Raw genomic sequence first — 20,674 nt, 5'->3', positions numbered from 1 at the left:
CAGATAAAAACAGATTGTAAAATGTAAACATGACGGGGAAAGGATACAATCACTTTAAGTTTTTAAAACATCACCAAACCCTTTCCGTAATGTTGTGATTTTAAAAAATGGCAAATACAATAATTTTCTCACAGTAAAATGTTAAATATAGTGCTTCAGGACCAGAGCCACCTGACCAGTTAGTGTAAACCAACAGTCTAGGTAAACTATAATGGTATGATAATGTTCACAATTTGTATTTTCAAGAAGCATGAGACAGGATATAATGTAGAAAACGTAAGGGCCACAAACATGCCAGAGAAAGGAAAATGAAGTAAAGATTAAACAAAGAGCATTATTCATAAGGCATTTAGAGGGAAGAGATGCGTAGAAACCGAGATTTCTATTGCAACTGAGTACTGATCTGACCATGTTTCCTGGTAGCAAACATGAAAATATAAACTGTAAACCTAGGAAAGGCAGAATAATAAACACACGAAACTTAGTCAAAATGCCTAAAGGCTAAGTTTGCACCTTTGTGCTTAAAATGGTGTTTGACACAACCTCTTCCAAGAGTGGAATTTTTGCTGTTTGTAAATCAGGAAAGATAATATTGGCAATTCCCAGGCTATAACATAAGAGGTATAATCAAAGTTCCTATGGGCCAGGCACTGTGATAAGTACCTTATTTTCTAATTTAATTTTTACAATAACTGTCTGGAAAAAAACTGTCATTATTGTCATTTTACAAATGAAGAAACAAAATCTCAGGAAAGTAAGGCACAAAGCAACACTAAGGTATAAGGTCCTGGGACCACAGAGACCAGACTCACAAGTCTCCCTACTCACTGACATCCAGTGGGGCACTGCTGCTCTTCCTTACAACAGCAGCTAGTAGTTACCGACCCCTCACTACGTGCCAGACACTGTTTTGACTCATTTAATCCTAACAACTTCATAAGTAATATTATCCCCACTTCATAAATGAAGAATGAGAGGCGCAAAAATTCTTTATATATTATAAAATGTTTTCTAGATACTAATCAAGATTAGTGAGGAAAGTCATGGAATTGAACATTCTCGCTCACATGTTGGGGCTGAACTCTCTGTAACTTTTCAGAGCTGTTATTGCTCAGGGAAGCTATTGTCATGCGAGTAGGGAAGAAGCTTGTCTTTCTAATCACTATGATTGGTGGGCACATATGAAATCACCAAGAATAAATCCCATGGATTCTATCTTCTCAAGATCTCTTAAAAATACACTCTCCTTTTCATTCCCTCTGCCTCCATTATTTGGCACATGCTCCCATGGTTTTATTCATGGATTAGAGCAACTGGTTTTCAAGGTTTTCCCACACCCATCAGCATAAAATTCACTCTCCACAGAAACAGTGGAGCAGTGTTATGACATGAAAATCAGATCTGTTATGGCTTCTGCCCTTAAAACTCATCATTAAAGTGCCACGGCCTTCCGAATGAAGACCTAACTCTTTCATTAGGCTCACAAGAAGGCTCCTCTCCCACTTCTGTCCCTATCCTATACTTGTTCCAGCTATACCATTCTACTTGAAAGTCCCCAACCATTCCACTTTGCCCACAGGTCTTTGTAAAGGTGCTTTCTCTACTTGGAATGCATCCTAATCCTTATAGTTAATGTTTATGAAGAGTTTAAGATGCACCAAAATTGTGCTTCCTGTATTCACAGCAGCACAGTGAGTGTTATGTCAATCACAGCACAAATTATATTGCATTAGAAACCTGTAAAGTTATGCTTTCCTCCACTGGACTGTAAGATCCTGGAGGGCAGGGGCTGTATCTTATTGTCTTTGCATCACCTATGTCTCTCATGTCATTTATCAAGGAGAACACACCCTAACCACACCTACCCCAAACATATTCTAAAAATTGTAACTGGTGATTCTAAGTCTATACTGCATACATTGTACCTATATGAGTACAAAGAAACTTGACATTAACTTTCAAGTATTTGTAACAATAGAATCATAGAAAGAAAACATTTCAATCAGATTTTTCTAATAGACCAAATAATTCAAGATCAACTATAAAAAATGTTCCTGTAAGTATAAGGCAGTAATAGAAACAAAAAAAAGCTAATTGCTTCTTAAATGTTGAGATATAGCTATGGTACCAGTAAATCAGTCATTCTAAAATCACATATAGATTAAAGCCCTTTAATCCTACCCGTGGCATAGGAAAATATTCTAGAAATTGTTGTATTTAATATATTTAATACTGGAGACCATTTGAAATTTAAACAACTATTACAGCACTCCCAAATTATGGCAAATGATGAAAGGAAGTTCATTTACCATTGAACACCACACAAGGTAGCTGGCTAAAACACTACCATACCTCCAATTTGTTTTTTTCAACAGCAGCTTGTAGAGAAGGAGAGGCTACCAAAGGCTGAAGAGGGGCATCAGAGGAGGAAATCTGTGGAACGCAGATGAAAAGTCAGGAGAAAAAAAACAAAAAGAAGGTAATCAGAATTCATAGGCACAGGAAAGAAACAAAAATCATGTACTTCTGAGATACTTAAATACTTAGAAGTATGTTAACAAGGAAAAGAATGCACCAGGAGAATTGTATTGCTTTTTAAACATTTCCATGTGAAATTTCTAAAAATAAAATATTTGTTACAGAATAACGTATGACTTAAAATGAATTTCACTATAAAATTTTAAATTTACTGAGACAATGTCATACCAAAAGTATTTAAAAAATAATCATGCTTCTCCAGTCATCCACTGTTAGTCAATGTTACTATTGAAAAACGAATGCTCTGAAGCATGAAGACACATTGCCCAGGGTAGCAGGAGAGCACAAATGAGGGCTTTTTTTTTTTAAACTTATAATAACTTTTAAGAATGGAAAATAAAACAGAGCTGAAGTAGGAAAAGTTAAAGTTTTAATCAAGTGTTTAAGAAAACAGAAAAAAAGGCTGGGAGAAAAACAGAGTGGATTAATGCTATATAACAGCAGAGCAGCAGACTTAGAAAGCAATTTATATACTTCCTCCTTTAAGATCAGTACGCACAAACACTATTTCCAGTGCTGTACTTGAATTACCCCAAAGCATTATGAGACAGTTATATATGTAGCAGTGGCAATTTACACATGAAAAAGAATTTCATCTAAAAGCCTTTTCACACATCTTCCAACACAATTTCTATACACGCAGTTGATCACTTTAATGGGAGCATTATCTTCCTGTTCGCTTTACTGCCAAAATATAACTGAAATACGTTTACAAAATGCATAGTAGATCTTTGGAGCCATAAAACTGACATCTCTATATTGCCCTATCATATCAACAGTGCCTATGAGAAATTTTTAAAAATAAAAAGTGCTATAATAGAAAGGTCATTATGTAATGTCAAAATAACTGTGAGATGACAAGTCCTCATTCAATCTGCTCATTACCGATTTAGTTATGGGTGTAATTCTTGAATCACAATCCAAGACAATAAACTTTAGGGTTTTTTTTCCCTTGCACATTGTTAGCTGTTATAACTGTGCAAACCAGTCATTCAGTGACTACTAATGGAAATTACACATAAAAGAAAATATTTTAAAAGTCAAACTGCATCTTAAGACCTGGCTTCAAAGCTGGTTTATTCTACCAGACATTTACTTGTTAGAGATCTTTAGTTGCCCCTTTGTATAGAAAACAAAAGCACATAAAATCATTTAAGATAATAACCTGTATCATAAAGACCTTTTTGCCCAGACTCATGTAAAAAAATATAAAAGAAGAATAGGAGCATTTACTATGCCGAGGGTTACAACGAGTAATATGCCCACATTGGACCCAGCACCATGTAGTTACTTTAAAAGATCCAAAAGAAATAAATATATTTTCTTCCATTTGGGGCTACGAACTAATAATAATTACAGTAAAAAAGCATTTTTTACTTGGAATATATTTTCCTTTGTTTTTGTCTTTATCTAAACTTCACTTTCCCCTTTAAGCCTCCTCCCTTAATTCATGCTGACAGTACCACACAGCACTCAAAACCATATGGCCTCTACCACAAGCTCCTTCCATAAAGCAACACATGTAACCCTCCCTGCTTTCTCAGAAGTACCATGTTTATATGACCAGACACCATATTTATTAACAGTTCACTAAAGCCACTCTTCACAATGACAAATACATCCTTCGGAATGAAGGAAGTACCATCCTAGCCCCTCTTTATAAATGGATTCATGTGGGTCTTAGTTCCAGACACATTAAATGGCCTGGGAGGCAAGTGGCAATATTTTAGAAAAAGCAGCAAAACTCTCGGTGACTGGTTTTGGGGTTTTTTTTTTGTTTGTTTTTTTTTAGTTTATTGTTTTGTATTTTGCCACCTCTTGAAACGTTTATGTTTCAGAAGGGCAAGAAATTTATCAGTGTTTTTAAAAATAGGATTGAAAAATTACTACCTTACACAGAGGAACAGGGTCACCTTTAGGCCCTTATTCTTGTTTAAAATAAGAAAATAACAAAAGCAATAACACATACTGGCAGCACTAAAAAATGACAGCTACTTTAAGTAGGAGGAGACACAACAACTATAAAAATCAGACACAAATACTATAAAAGTAAAGGAGTTCAGAGCCATTTATTATGGGGTAACAGCCATATCAAGCTTAATAACCCCTCAAGACATCTTTTTATCAGAGTAGAACCAGTACAACCAGTATTCAAAATGTCCCTCCTTATACCAGGTCTGATAATTAAGTTCACGAACCTATGGCAAGGATATTGCTATCTTTCTTTGATATCAGAGGGATTATTCATTATGAATTTGTACCAACTGAAACAGTTAACCAAGTTTACTATTTGCAATTGCTGAAAAGGCTGTGTGAAAAAGTTAGACGACCTGAACTTTTCACCAACAATTCATGACTCTTGCATCATGACAATGCACCAGCTCACACGGCACTATGAGGGAGTTTTGAGTCAGTAAACCAATAACTGTATTGGAACACCCTCCCTACTCATCTGATGTGGCCCCTAATGACTTCTTTCTTTACCCGAAGATAAAGGAAATATTGAAAGGGAGACATTTTGGTGACATTCAGGACATCAAGGGTAATACGACGACAGGTCTGATGGCCATTCCAGAAAAAGAGTTCCAAAATTGCTTTGATGGATGGACAAGGCGCTGGTGTCGGTGCATAGCTTCCCAAGGGAAGTACTTCGAAGGTGACCATAGTGATATTCAGCAATGAGATATGTAGCACTTTTCTAAGATGTGTTCGCGAACTTAATTGTCCAAACTCGTATATCCCCTTTAGTGCCCTCATACTCATTTAGGTGCCTTAGATATAAGATACTTATATTTTGTTTCATATTTTTATTTTTTTTTAACCTGGTCTCAATCTCCACTATGAAATTAATTCTCTCTGAGAGCAAAGGTCATGTCCTCTTTGTTTCAGTATCCTAGCGGACTGTGACCATAATAAGTGATCAAAACTTATTATTTGAATGAATTTTCAATCTATTACTGAGGACAAAAGAACACTGAATGTAAGTATATAATGTAATTCTTAATAATATGTAAGGTTAGCTGCTTGCACATTGATTGCCACAGAAAGGAAGAAGTATTTTAAACTTGCTAGAATATAAACTTTAAAAAATATCATTATCTTGCTTATAAATAAATAGGTAAAATACATTTTCCCTTTTGTTAAATATGATTTTTGTGAATTTTTCTGAATTTTCGTTACATTAATGATATAAACTCAAGAGTATATCATCTTTTACCTTGACATTTTTATTTAATCCCACAAAAAATGTAAAAAAATTGTAGAATGACTACCTCTATAAACTTCACTAATATTCATCAAACCTTAACATTATGCCATGTTTGTTCTCTCTTCTCGATATACACACACAAATATACTCAGCTGCTAGAGTTCACTGAGCCATCTAAAAATGAGTTATACATAGATACAGAGAACATTTTGATAGTTGCCAGATGGGAGGGGGTAGAGGGATGGGGAAAAAAGGTGAAAGGGATTAAGGAATACAAATTGCCAGTTATAAAAATAGTCATGGGGATGTAAAGTACAGCATAGGGAATATAGTCAATAATACTGTAATTATGTGTGGTGTCAGGTAGACACTAGACTTATCAGGGTGATCATTTCATAAGGTATATAAATGTCTAATCACTGTTGTACATCTGCAACTAATATAATATTGTATGCCAACTGTAATTGAATGATTTTTTTTTAATTAATGAAAAAGACTGTTAGGTAACTCAAAAATGTCAGTGATGACCAAGACACGGATGCTGAAGATGCACGTGAAGACTCTGCAAAAAGTCACTGCAACACACATGCGAGTGGGAGGAAACAGGATTTCCAAAATTAATATAATTTTCCATACTAGGTTATTTCAGATGCATTTGTATAACTTGTTATATTAAATATTGTGAACAGAAAAAAAATAAAAATGAGTTATAGAGATGACACTTGATCCCTAAATATTTTATTCCAGCACACTCCTCTTAGAGTGAAGAATTTCTCTTAACTAAGCATAATACCATTATCACACATGGGGGGCGGGGAACAAACATTCTGTAACAACAACTATCATTTTAAGATAAATCTGTTTTCCTATACATTACTACATAAAATAATTTTGAAATTGTTGCCAAGAAAATAAAATACTATAAATATAGATATAATGAAAAAGTTTAGGATTTTTAAAATGGTGCTTAATATGAAGCACTATGTTTTATAAACTAAAATGATTTCTTAAAATTTCATATGAAAATGTATTACTTATCTTTAAAAGTTAGTTCTTTTTTCCCCATAATGCTATAACTACACTTAGTTTTACGGATATTATAAATATGCTCAATATTGGCAATTTTTATCAATCTTTCAAAGATTTCCTCTTTTACATCCATTGTAAATGCAGCCCAAACTCTACACACAGGGTATTTTTGCTCCAAAATATATATCAATGATACATTAAACATATTTTAACGAGATTTTTTTCATGATCAAAGAAAATATATTAAAATATCCTTAATTTGTTAGTATTTGATTGAATTTTTTAGTATATTACTTCTCCATATGGACTGAAAAGGAAAACCCAGTTTGCATGTAAAATGAGATGAAATTATCGTCTCTAAATTGCTTGACCGATGACTTAACCACAAGATTAATTAACATATAGCTTGCTTATTAATCTAGAAATCAAACAAATGATAGCACCAACAGAGACAATTTGTCTTACATTATAATTAACGGGGATGGGAAACCTTAATCAGGAAAAAAAAACCTTAAAAAGAACGTGATATAACATATTTGATCTACAGTAAGGTTTCAACTATTAGTTATCAAAAGGCTTGATGATAACCAATTAAAATGCCATATTTTAATATATTTATATCTGGACAGATCCATCAAAGCCTTTAGGGGAGGATAAATTTGCCTTTTTGCTTTTTCATTCACTTCCAGAATGTAGTGAAATAATTTTCTCTCCCCCTTTTTTCATTAGTGGCTTTATCTTTTTGCAAATTTCATAAAGTCAAGTTAATTAAATGCCATTTTAGCAGTTATCAGACTCATAGAATACATTCCTTTCTGAATCAAGAGTTCTACTTTGTGAGAGCTCATTAACATATATGACAAAATGTTCCAATATTCCTACTTTAAAATGTATGCAACTAGTATATTTTTACAATAAACAAATTGAGCTGTACTGTATGTTTAAAGTTCATGATCTGGTCAACAAACATCAATTGGTGATAGAGATGAAGGTTTTACTTACATTTGTAACAGCTATAGCATTTTTATCATAGTATTTCTTCTTTTCATATTTATCTCTGATGAAAAATTCGACTGCTCTGAAAACAGGTAACTTAAGGAAAAGCATAAGTTTAGTGATGTGTACACGCCCCTTTATTCATTCCTCTACACAAAGCTTAGACTCCAAATTCATTTTTTCCACTCCCCAGCCTGTGCTTTCCTCACACTATTTCTGCAACTAAATTCTGTAACCTATGTTTTTTTTTGCCAAAGAAAGTCTGTTTCAGGAAATTTTCCCATTCAACAAAACCACTCAACCTAATTCTAGAAAGAAAAGTAACCATATTTCTCAATTCCACCACACTCCTCAGTTCTCCACCCCTCTCCCTAAAACTCTAAATTCAATTAAGGTTCATTTTTGATTTTCAATATAAGAAACTAATACCCATACAGTACCCACAGTGTACCAGCATTGTGTAAGTGTTGTCCATCATTTGTTTTCTTTAATCCTTCCACAACCCAATAATGTGCATATTATTATTTCCACATAGATGAAGAACCAGCAATTTGGAAAGATTAAACGATTGTGATTCCAATAGTTATGCTCTTTCCCACTACACCTGGCTACCTCTGGTTGTATCACAGAGGATTCCCTGTGTATTCCAAACATGGTGGCCAATTTTTTTCTTGCAAAGCTGAGGAATGGAGAAGCTAACACTATTTGATCTTTTTGAAGTTGGCTGGACTCGCCTTAGCTGTTGATAAAGTGGGCCACTTCTAGCGGGATTTGAGAGTTTTGAGTTATTTGATATAGGTGACTTCTCTTACTACTCAATCACGCTTTATCATATTCCACTAAAACGGGAATTCTTCTATCAAGGATTCTTAACCTTTTTAGTACCATGAAAACCACAGGTAAAGCCTGCGGACTCTCTTTTGGGACTGTGCTTTTCAATGCATACAATAAAATACACCGAATTACAAAAGAAATGAAATTACATTAAATACAATCTCTGTAGATCCCCAGGTTAAGACATCCTTCTGTTCAAAAGAAAAGGTACCGGAAGCAGTAAAACAATACATTTTCAGTCAATAACTCCATATTGGAAGTTAGTAAAGACTTTTAAATTGACAGCTGAGGCAACAGGTAATAGAGTTAACAGACGGACATAAGAGAGTTGGGGCAATATGAAAGCACTCAAAGCTCTTTCATAATAGCAAGTAAGACAGAAAGCCTAAACATTCAATATATTAAGCAGAATAATTGAAAGCTACTTTTTAAAGATAGCTTTCTACAACCTGGGTATGTGAAAGGCACTTTAGATTATCTTTTTTCCTCCTCTTAACAACATATAAGGTAGGGGCCATTTCACAACTAAAACTGGAGTATAGAAAGCTTCAAAGTTCTCTGGGATTCTATAATACAAAGAATTGTACAGTACAAAGGAGAAATTCAAAACAAGGAACATTTAACATCTACCTTTTCAGGATGTTACTGGTCATCACAAGCTCATTTGTGAATCAGTCAGTTAATTTCTGGTGATGATAATAAATGCTTCAAAATCTAGAGCAGAAAGTCAAATTTGGAGGGCACCTTCATCTTCAAAGTAGCCTTGGAGACCCTTTCAAGGTGAAAGGCCCCAGAGCGGCTATAAAGCTGCATATTTAAATACGTGAACATTTTGGCAGGCAATTCAGTACCAAAATATTAGCAGTGTGCCAAGATTTTCATAAACTACAATGGTATTTTAATAAACTATTTCACATGCGAACCAGCTGAATGTTAAGTTTGCTCATGATTGTAAATCCAAGTTCACATTACATTTTTCTATTTTTCTAACAGAAAAAAATGAAACAATCAAAAACGCTGACCCAATGAACGAGGGGTAGAAATGTGGATGTATTGAGCAAGTTTCATTGTAGAGACAACTATTTACCTCCACAAAAGAGAAAAAAGAATTTACTCATCAGATTGTCATTTTCACTCCAGCTAATATAATACATATTTGAAAAAATTATATAAATATTTTAAAAACTGATTATATTTACTGTTAAATATAAACGCTGTAACATAATGTGTATATAGTTATTTTTTAACTAAAGGAAATTTGGAAATCCAAATTCTTAAAGTATAATTTTTATGTTTAACTATCTGGGAGGAGAATAACATTGACATTTTTCCTTCTTAAAGATAGAAAAGTTTATTCTCAATATTGTTTAAAGTGTATTACATATTAAAGCCTAAAAAGATTTCACTACTCTCTTTTATGAAATGCTTATGACAAAGAAAAGATCACTGTTTATGACCAAAAAAATTATTAAGGTTAGAAATATAGTACATAAAATAATTTAACCACCAATAGTAAAACTAAAATATTGAAAACTATGATGGTTTTATATTTGATGAATTTGAAAAAGGCAAACATTTTAAGTATACAATCTTTTGGAGTGAAAAACAATACTGACATCTTATAAAATGATGTGTTGCTGTGAATTTTCAGAAATGACAGTGAAATCTTAATTTATATTTAGTGTATTTTATATAAATAATTCAACTATATCTGAGTCTAATTTTTGCTTACGATAAGAAACCCACTCAGAAATTATCTAAGAAGCAATTAAAAATTATATAAGATGAAAGTTGCTGTTTTTCAAGGATATAAAACTAAACTAAAAATGAAGTATTAGGATCTTCCTATTAACATAAAACATACTTTTTAAAAAGTGATCAAAGCACACCACAAAGTGAATTTTTAAAATTCCATGGGATTCACCTGAGGAAAGATTGTGATTTAGGGAACATGCTATGTCCTTGGTTGATCTCAATTCCTACATGTCTCTCATAGCAAAAAAGAAGCACATGGTCCTTATGTATTTCTGTACAAGGTCCCAAACGCAAGCCAATTCTTCACTTTTAATTCACCTAAAGAAATGATATTTTATTCCAGGGATCAGCAAACATTTCCTTAAAGGTCCAGGTAGTAAATATCTTAGGCTTTGCAGTCTATGGTGCAACTACTCAACTCTGCCTTTGTAGCCCCAAAACAGCCATATATAATACTTCATAAATAAATGGGCATGACTGTGTTCTAATACATTTATTTATAAAGTCAGTAGCTGGCTCATGGTCTTATAGTTATTGATTCCTCCATTCTATCCCAACGCTAGAGAGCAAATGGCGAAATTGGATTTATAGACAGTCTCTGTGCCTGTAACTGTCATTATAGTAGTTCCCCCTTCTCCACGGAGGATACATTCCAAGACCCCCTGTGAATGCCAGAAATCACAGATAGTGCCAAACCCTAGATATACTATTTTTTTCTATACATACATACCAATGATAAAGTTTAATTTATAAATTAGGCACAGTAAGAGATTAGCAACAATAACTAATAATAAACTAGAACAATATATTGTGATAAAAGGTATGTGAATGTGGTCTTTCTCTCAAAATATCTGTAATTTTCCATTTAATATTTTTGGACTGTCGTTGACCCTGGGTAACTTGAAACTGCAGAAAGTGAAGCCAATAAGAGGGGACTACAGTATAAACAATTTGAGAGATTTTCAAGGGAAAGTAATTCCCAAAGAAGATGGTCTCCAAAGTATATCCTCATTTTGGTAACAGTAGGCACTTGCTATTTACCTGGCCTTTATTTACCTGGCCTTAGTGACCTTTAAGTTAGCTAATCTACTGAAACTACACCTACCGCATTTCCCCGAAAACAAGACCTAGCCAGACAATCAGCTAATATAGCATAGTATAGTATAGTACACTACAGTACAATACAATATAATAATACAATAGTGGGTTATTATATTAATTTTTGCTCCAAAAGACGCATTAAAGTTGATTGTCTGGCTAGGTCTTATTTTCAGGGAAATAGCGTAGGATGTAAAAAAGATAATGCTCCTCATCTCACAAAGTTGTTGAGAGTTTATATAATGTATATAAAGCACTAGGCACAGTATCTAACAAAGAGTAACATTCAATAAATGTTTTTATTTTTATGTACACTTGTATCTGTTTCCTCATCTTTAAAATGAAAATAACACCAAGACTTATCTCACAGGATTATTGTAAGAATTAAATAAGCGAGTGTATGTAAAGAACTAAGAACAACAGTGCATGGCACACAGTGTGTGCTATTTAATTTTTAGCTATTATAAAAATGTATTTTGATAGTCAAATCTTTTAAAACATAGGGCCCATGGTAGAGGAGGAACTGGACAGGGCTCAGATGACTTGCATATCACAAGTTTAATTAGCTGAACAAATGAGAAACAACAACCAAAGAAGAAATGAATTTGGAGATCAGGAAATACTTATCTTCTTTTTCCAGTCTCCAGGTCTCCACATACGACTTAGTTATACTGATAGAGATCAATAATACAACCAAAAAAAATAGAAATAGAATATTTTCTGGAAATAAAATATAGAATCAATTAGAAATAGAATCAAGGTAAGCAATATATTAATAACTATTCCAGTTTAAGAGGTTTATTTGGGAATTAGCAAACAACAAAATACCCCAGAATCTTCCCCAGGCCTATAGTTACAAAACATTCAATACAGGACCCTTAATCGTCCCTTTCCTCAAAATTAACAAATTTTGTAGTACACAAGCCCAGAAAACTTTTAACATTACTATGTATTTTATCTTTTACCATGTAATTATTAGTATTTTAAGATTTTTTCCCTTTCTTTAAAGATATCATTTAAAAGACAACTAAATTAATATCTACTCGCAAGAAGAAAATCTTCCAGTTCCAGACACATACCACTGACAGCAGTAAAACTTTGAAATCTCAGAGGAGAACTGCTGATTAGCTTTGGTGCACAATAGATCTCATGGAACTGAAATAATTAAAGTTTTCAGATAAGACAAAATATCCTAATAATGAAAAGCTTAATGTAAAGCTTTATCATTTGTCATGCACTCGTACAGGAAGCCTATAATTAACCACATCCCACATGAGAAATTACATTTTCACAGCAGCTTTTGCCTAAGTTTTGTAATTGTAAAGCTTTTAAAATGACAAATTTTGTTAAGAATGCTGTGAGGTCCCATATTATGTGAGTTTTGTTTCCACTTGCCTCTAGAGATGAGACAACTATATTTAAAATCAATGAAAGTGCAGAGATGTTAGGCTTTTAACAGAACGCTGAGCTTTAGAATGATTCATGAAATAAGGAAAGGGAACAGGTTTTCTTTCTAGTCTCCCTAATACAACCTCCAAATCAGTGTTTCATAATTAAAAGGGACAAAAGTGACATGGCTATAACAAAGCGGGGGGGGAAAAAAAATGAACGCTATAGTGTTATATGAGATACAGGAGCCAGTCTCACGGTCCAAGCGGTGTCATCTTATACTCTTATCATTGGTAGTCATTTACCTCAAATTTGTTCAAACAAAATCCCTCTTTACGTAGTTTCTGACAACTATTTTTGTGAACAGTAAGGAGTCAAAACCTCATATAAATATGACCATAATTTGTAAATGCTTTATAAGTAGGAGCATTTAGTTTGAAAATTCAAATAAGCGTGCTGAGCTAACAGCAAAAATACACATAACCCAAAAGCCCGAGGTGAATCACACCAGGTACTCAAAAGGTGAAATCTTCACCTAGACTTCCGGTCTAGTCGCAGAGTCCCAAACTATAAGCCTATCTATTTTTAAACACCATCAAGACTCAAATATGGTAACATCGATTTTACTCAGACTATCATCATTAAATAATATTCAAGTGCCCTTAAACAAGATGCAAGTCTGGAGGCTCTGGGAAGTTTTTTAACAGCTTTTTGAGCATCCCACCCTCTCCCCAGCCAAAAATGAAAATATAATGATCTCACTGAGCTGTTTTGAAAATTTAAAAAGATAATGTTCATAAAATGCCAAGCTCAATGTTTGAAACACAGCAAACCCTTATTAAGTAATACAGCTACTGCAGCTGTTATTTCCAACATTATACATTCACTGTGTCAAAGGTCAAAGATTTACCAGACACCAATCAATTCACTATAAAAACCTCTCCTGAAATTTTCAGATAAGGACCAAATATTTAAAAAATTTATCAGCAAAACAATACCAGAACTAATAACTATCTCATTGATCCTTTACTTGTTTAAGGTTCATCATATACAACCGATAGTAATTACTTAAGAAATAGTATTCCCACCAACATATATAAAATGATGCATAGAAAAGTTCAATATAAGAGGATACCAAGAAGCTATATATTGTCTTGCCCTGAGTATCTTCAAAGCTTATTCGAAAATAACATGAAATCATGGTGATAGAATGAATAACTTGGAAGCCACTTTCATCCACAAAGCACCACATAATGTCACCTCCACAATTTCAAGAACTTCAAGTGATTTACCCTGTAATATTCAAGAAAAGTCCAAAAACCCTCAGCTCAAACCAAACCAACCCCCAACACACATACACAAAAACTTCCAGAAAAGGGAGATTCTTTAATTTGAGGGATCTTACATGTCAAATCAGGCTGGGAAGTGAGAAGCAGAAAGAAGAGGAATAAATCAGTACAACTAGCAAGCAGTTGGTAATAATCACCTAGGATATTATTTGTTTGCTCTGCTCCCCAGGGTTCTGTCCTAGGCCTTCATTTTTCAGAGAAAGAAAACAGCATTCCCAAGATTCTCAATAAAACCCTCCAAAAGAGTCACGGACCACTGTCCTAGATAAATGTAACTTCGCGCAGTACTTCACTAATCCCTTCCATGCTAAGTGAATCTCCAATCTGCACTCTTCCTACTTTCTTCTTGGGTCCAGAACTCATGTTTCCAGTCAGTTAATGGGTATGTCCATGTATGTAACCAACAGACACCTTAACCTGCCCAACGTGCTGATGCACGGCTCATTATTTCTCATTTCTAACTCTTAAATCATCATCTGACATCGAATTCCTTCTCTCCACTGAATTCCATAGAACCTCAGCCAAACTAGAAAACTTGGGGTCATCTCAGTGTCCTTCTCAGAAACAAAGCTGATTTTAACCTAACCCAATCGTTCCTGCTTTTCCAATCTCCTTCTGAACTTCCCAATCTCTTCCTGTCCATTCTCAATTCCACTATCCAATTTATGTATCTTCATCATTGCTCATTTCAGGGCTATATTGGGATTCTATATGGTCTCTCTGACTCCAAGATCTCCTTCGACTAATCTTCCTTGTGGTAGACAAAGTTTCTAATGTTTCTCCTGCTTCAAAACATTTCAAGGCTTTTCAAATCCTTTAACCCTTTGGGTCAATGAAATGGACAGGTCCAAAATGTTCTATATAGTAATGAAACCCCTGACAATCTGAAAAATAAGCTTCTACTGCCAACTGCCCCACAAAACTTAAATCTTGTCACATCAAAGCCTTAAAATATCATGTTGCTCACACCTTAATACTTCTGCTCACACAGTATTTTTATGACTGAAATGTACCTCTTACTCCTACCCTAGAATCCTACTATAATAAAAATAGCCTTGGATACCAGATTGCTAAATTTGTAGGAAGGACGTAGGGAAGCAGAAAACAGAACAAGTCAAATACAAATACTAACTTTTTGAATGTAGCTTAAAGGGTTCTATACAAACATGAGAATATATACAATGACCTGTATCTCCATGTGAGAAAAGATCACCCCTTTTCCACTGTTTGACCACACAAACTGTTTTTGTATACAAATGGATAATGTCTAACTGATCTTTCAGAAACTACATCTTATTGTCAAAACCACAAATGTCACCTTTGGATAGAATCACAAATACAATCAGTAAGATAATCTTATTTATAGAGCGGCACAATTTTGATGAGCTATTTTCTCAAACTTCAATACGAGTTTGAGAGATCCTATAGAATCAAATGATTTTTTCTTTAACAAATGTGAAAAGCATCCTAACTAAAATGCCTGTGAGAAAATATTTAGTTTATTCATTAGAGCAATTTGTAAAGTAAACCTATTTGTGCAACCTAAGCAAAGATGGAATGTCAGTAGTAAATATTAGCATACATTACTTCAGCACTTCCACTTACACTAAATATGTAATTTGCCTTTTAAATTAATACTTGCCAAACAGCTTCACATAAATATAAGTACTATATAAAAGTGATCAAAGAAAATCCATTTGGAAATTATTTTTAAAAATACTCAAGATGCTCAGAAATCAAGTCTCTAATAAACAGGGTAAAATAATAAACAATATATACTCTCCAATCTAGAGTTTGAGATCAATCAAAAATATTATAAACTTAGTAATAATTACTAATAATTACTTAGCCGTAATATTTTAAACTTAGTAATAATTATATTAAAAATACTATGTAGATTATGTATTACCAAATTACTAATAAAAATTTACTACATACAAAGCACAGCTCAGGGCATATCAAATTCTGTCTTGAATGAACAACAGTATCATAAAGTTCACATCTTCCTAAATACTAACAGTTCAAATATGAGCTATAAAAGTGAGTTAATTCTGTACAGACCCACAATAAAGAAATATTAAAGGATACTGATCTGTCTGTGGTCTTCGAAAGTTCTCAGGAAGATTGGCTTCATAGAGTAGTCTTGCTTTAGTATTTCCCATATCTTGCATACACTATAAAAAAAAAAAATCAAGTATTTTCATTACTCATATGAACATTAAAAATTAATTCTTATACACACACATATATACCAGGGATGCAAAAAAAATGTACACACATGATTTGTATTCATTTTTCGTTATTGATATATATTATTACAATTTTAATACAGTTTTTTCCTTTTTTCCCCCTTGTTCTGTCTCCCACCTCCTCTCCCTCCCCACACCCCCCTCCACCGCCCACTCCGGTTCAAGCCCACTCCAGTTCAAGCCGTTGTTTCTCAGTCTGGTTGTGTAGGACACAGCTCCCTGGCCCATGCTGGTATTATGAGCCTTGCACTCCACCCAATGAGGCAGTCGGATGCCTGTCGGTTGGCCGCTCACAGCAGCTCACGGCAGCTCTCGCCAGCTGTGGGCCGCTCACGCTGGCTGCTGGCTACTCATGCTGGCCACCAGCCGCTCCTGGCAGCACACAGCAGCTCACACAGCAGCCCGTGGCAGAACACAGCAGCTCATGCGGACCTCCGGCTGCTCAGGGACGCCCAGCTCCAGGAGAGCCATTGTTCACAATCTTACCTGTAGAGGGTGCAGCCCACTGGCCCATGTGGGAATCGAACCAGAGACCTTGGTATTAGGTGCATGGCGCTCCAACCACCTGAGCCACCAAGCCAGCCCAATTTTTTCCTTTCTTAAAATGTGTATTTTTTTGGCACCCTATGTATATACATATACACACACATCTATATGGATACCAGGTACCATTTATTATTTCCAACATATATACTTGTTAGAAAAATAAATCACAACTATGAAATTAATTACTCAAGTTCAAAATAGGAGCATATTTTTTATCCTTCACATTTTTTCAACATATGAGAATCCACAGTTTTCTAATGTATTTTTCTGTGAATACAGTATCATCTTTATTTATACTCACTACTTCCTAAAAGTGAATTCCCTGGGTAGCCTGTGGGCAGTATTACTATTATTTTAAATACACCACTTGAACAACACTGCTGTTTCCAGGGTAACAACTCAAGATTAAATTTTCTTTGTTTTGAGCTTCAAAATACTCTGGGGTTTCATGATTTACAATGAAGATCACTATGGAGAGCAGACAAAAAAGAAATAGTGCTAACCTCAAACTCTAAAGAAGTGAATTAATTTCTTTGAGGTTATTAACTCCTGAGATTCTGGGGAAAGCTATGGACCCTCTACCTACGAAAACACTGTGCCCAATGGCCAAATTGTACTACAAGTTCAGGAGTTCCTCCTTAAAATCTATAAATCCCAAGATTAAGAACCAATGCTCAGGAGGCATAAAATAATTTGCTAATCATTTCAACCATTTTAATTAAGTTTCAGAATCATCTATGAGTAAGGACAAGCCAAACAGTACTTCCTGGATATTCCATTAGAAACTAAATTAACAGTTACAAATAAAACATTATTCAATTATTATTTTACATTATTTACATAGAGCTTGAGTTCCTTAAAATGTTTTAATTGGTAGAAAAATCAGTTTTTATAACTTTTTTTTTTAATTTCCTAGGCACACATACCCACACCCTAGAAGACAAATCCGGGTTTAACAGATCACTACTAGATGTCGACCTTGAGTTGTAGTCCTCAAGTGTACAAAGAATTTTATCTTCCTTCAAATAAAAAATACAGTGGTTTTTCTCCCAACTGAGAGTTTTAAGGTGTACAAAATACTAATATATACTCACTGCTGGATGTCTATTTTACCCCATCTCAACCTAAGTATTCTCTCAGAGTAAATGAGATTTCTAAGTCACTCTTCTAAAGATAATGAGAAAGTAAAGTAGTAGGGGGCTGGGAAATGTAAGGGGATAGTAAATTAAGAAATAATTAAAGGTTTTTTGTTATTTAGCTCGAGAGATAAAACAAAAGCTAAGGCAAAAGAAACCCAAGCTTCAAAAGTATATAAGATGCTAATATTGAATGTCAACTACAATTTAAATATAAATTTTTAAAAAAGGGTGTAAGATGAAGAAAATGTTTGTATAAGGTGAACTGACAGTACAAGGTCAAAGGATTCTACTACATCATGACACACTCTAGCATGAAGTTAGTATGAGCAGAGCTAATATGTAATGCTGTGGTGGGGAACATGAGTTAAGAAACTGTCAGTATAGCCTGCCCTTCCTGAAAAAAGAAAAAAATGTTTCCTATCTCGAACATACATATGATGCTGTATTTTTGTGCCATAGTGGGAATTTGGAAGTAGAGATGATCAAGCTATATAACCATAAAGGTAGTAAACATTTGGAAAGAATTAGACCAAGAAAAAAATAATCTCATAGGTTGCACAATATCTGCAATGAAGCAAAAAGTGACTTAGATACAGCTCACAGAAACTATGAAAGTAAGAAAACTTGAAAACTTCTATGAAGCAAATAAAAAACATGGAGACTTTAACAAAAATTTAATAAGACTAAAAACAGTATGTGCTTGCTATATATGCCACATCTCATTGATCCTATGTTTTTCTTCATATTTTAACATTTATGATAAGTAATAATCTTACAATTGATAGTATCTTATAATGGATATTTTTTTATTAGTCCATAGTGGTGTATCTTACAATCAGCAATATCTTATATTCAATGAATATGACTGTACACATTTTATATAAAATATTCTTTATTTAATGTAGGCCATTAATATTTTATTCTGTCAAAATAAAAACTAATTAGGAACAAGGCATACATGTACATTATACCATATTATTTAATGTTGTTCTATGCATGATATAAATCACAATTAAAAGGAGGGAAAAAAAGAGGTATAAAAATCTGACAGGGAGAAATGATGTTAAATGAGTCATTTCTACAGGAGAATACTGCCAGAAGTGGCTGGGTTCAGGTTCATAGGTGTGCGTGTTAGTTGGGACTGTGGGAAACAAGGATTCAGTGACATCACAGATGTAGAAAGATCATTTTGTAAGGAAAAGGAAGACATTGGTTAAGCACAAATGGTTTCTAGAAGCTAGAACAGAGTAGGTAGAAGGAAGGTCAGCAATGCAAAGATCAGTAGACATGAAAGGTTAAACAGTTTGGAGATGGTTAGAACTAGGGGAAGATAACAAGAGCTGGCATTTCGAAGAGGTGATAGAAGTATGGTACAAACTAGCTGCCCTCAAAGTTTCAAGACATAGATCAAGACCCCTGGAACACTTACAGAAACATATTCTATTGGCCCTGAAGAATAAACTCTGGTAATCAGTGGAAGAAAATAATGAAAATAACCTAACGACTATAATGACAAGCTTTAGCCTCAATACTGTATTTTTATATATAAATAATATATATTGTAAATTGCATATATATGTTACATACATTGCATATACATATATGGTACTTTACCTTTCAAAAAACATGATTTAGGTATTATCACTCTAACTTGATGGGAATGGAAATTGAAGCTGCAAGATGCTAAGTAACAGTCCCATGACTATTAGTCTCCGTGAGTACTTAACTTTTGATAGAACCAACATCAGCTATCAGGAGTTTAGTTATCTCAGGCTGCATCCAGTAAAAGTAGGAACTATGTCCTGCAGGGCTTACAGACACCTGGCTCTTCACTTTAGAAGCTCAGTTTTCATTTTACAGATGAGGAAACTGAAGCACAAAGAGGTTCTATGATTTCTCTGATGGGAAATAATACAATGAATCAGTTACAGGGTTGAGAGTAGGATCACGTTCCCTCCGTCCCAATCCTGACCACCATCCACAACTAGTCAAAACAAGTATCCAGGAAATTTCAACACAAAATAGAATACTGTAAGTATTGCCTCCATTATTAAAACATCATTCCTGTTATTAAAACATTAATCATTTTCTTTTAGGTTCTCTCATCCAAAATGCTTTAGCAAAATGCACTGACTATTAGAAAGGAAGATTTTAGTTGCTTATTCTTTGGCAGTTTGTAATTCAGTTTCCCACAGCTGGGATGAGCACACCAGTTGTAGGAAAAAAAAGGCGGGGGTGGGAGATGATAAAGGGCATATACTTCTTTTAAAAGAAATGCCATTTAGGTAGAACATATTTTTAAATTAATATCATTAACTTTTCCTATTAAATTCAATCTGTCCTATTTTATACATTATATGTTCCTAGAAAGATGAATTTTACATTGTACTTTTTGAATGAACCATCTTCATCCAAAATCACCACCATTATCACTGTAAAGGAAGGCTTCACCTGGAAATGGTATAAAGACTCACACTTAAGAATACCAAAACCTACTATTAAAAGTATTTTGTCCTTGTCAATACATAACTACGTGTTTTCAGT

General features: G+C 34.0%; 1 protein-coding gene across 2 annotated transcripts in view; it reads right to left on the bottom strand.

The window, feature by feature from the left end:
• SMAP1 (small ArfGAP 1) overlaps window positions 1-20,674 on the bottom strand; it is a 131,420-nt gene that overhangs the window by 56,731 nt on the left and 54,015 nt on the right. Inside the window, exons 3-5 of one of the 2 annotated variants that reach the window (XM_033099464.1) lie at window positions 16,285-16,370; window positions 7,778-7,853; window positions 2,353-2,433 (exon numbers count right to left, since the gene is read on the bottom strand). In XM_033099464.1, coding sequence (XP_032955355.1) covers window positions 2,353-2,433; window positions 7,778-7,853; window positions 16,285-16,370 — 243 coding nt within the window. The remainder of the gene's footprint in view (window positions 1-2,352; window positions 2,434-7,777; window positions 7,854-16,284; window positions 16,371-20,674) is intronic. The other variant, XM_033099472.1, reaches the window with a different exon arrangement.

The sequence above is a fragment of the Rhinolophus ferrumequinum genome, chromosome 3 (assembly GCF_004115265.2).
Source record: "Rhinolophus ferrumequinum isolate MPI-CBG mRhiFer1 chromosome 3, mRhiFer1_v1.p, whole genome shotgun sequence".
Classification (NCBI taxonomy): domain Eukaryota; kingdom Metazoa; phylum Chordata; class Mammalia; order Chiroptera; family Rhinolophidae; genus Rhinolophus; species Rhinolophus ferrumequinum.
This window is presented reverse-complemented; position numbering and strand designations above follow the sequence as displayed.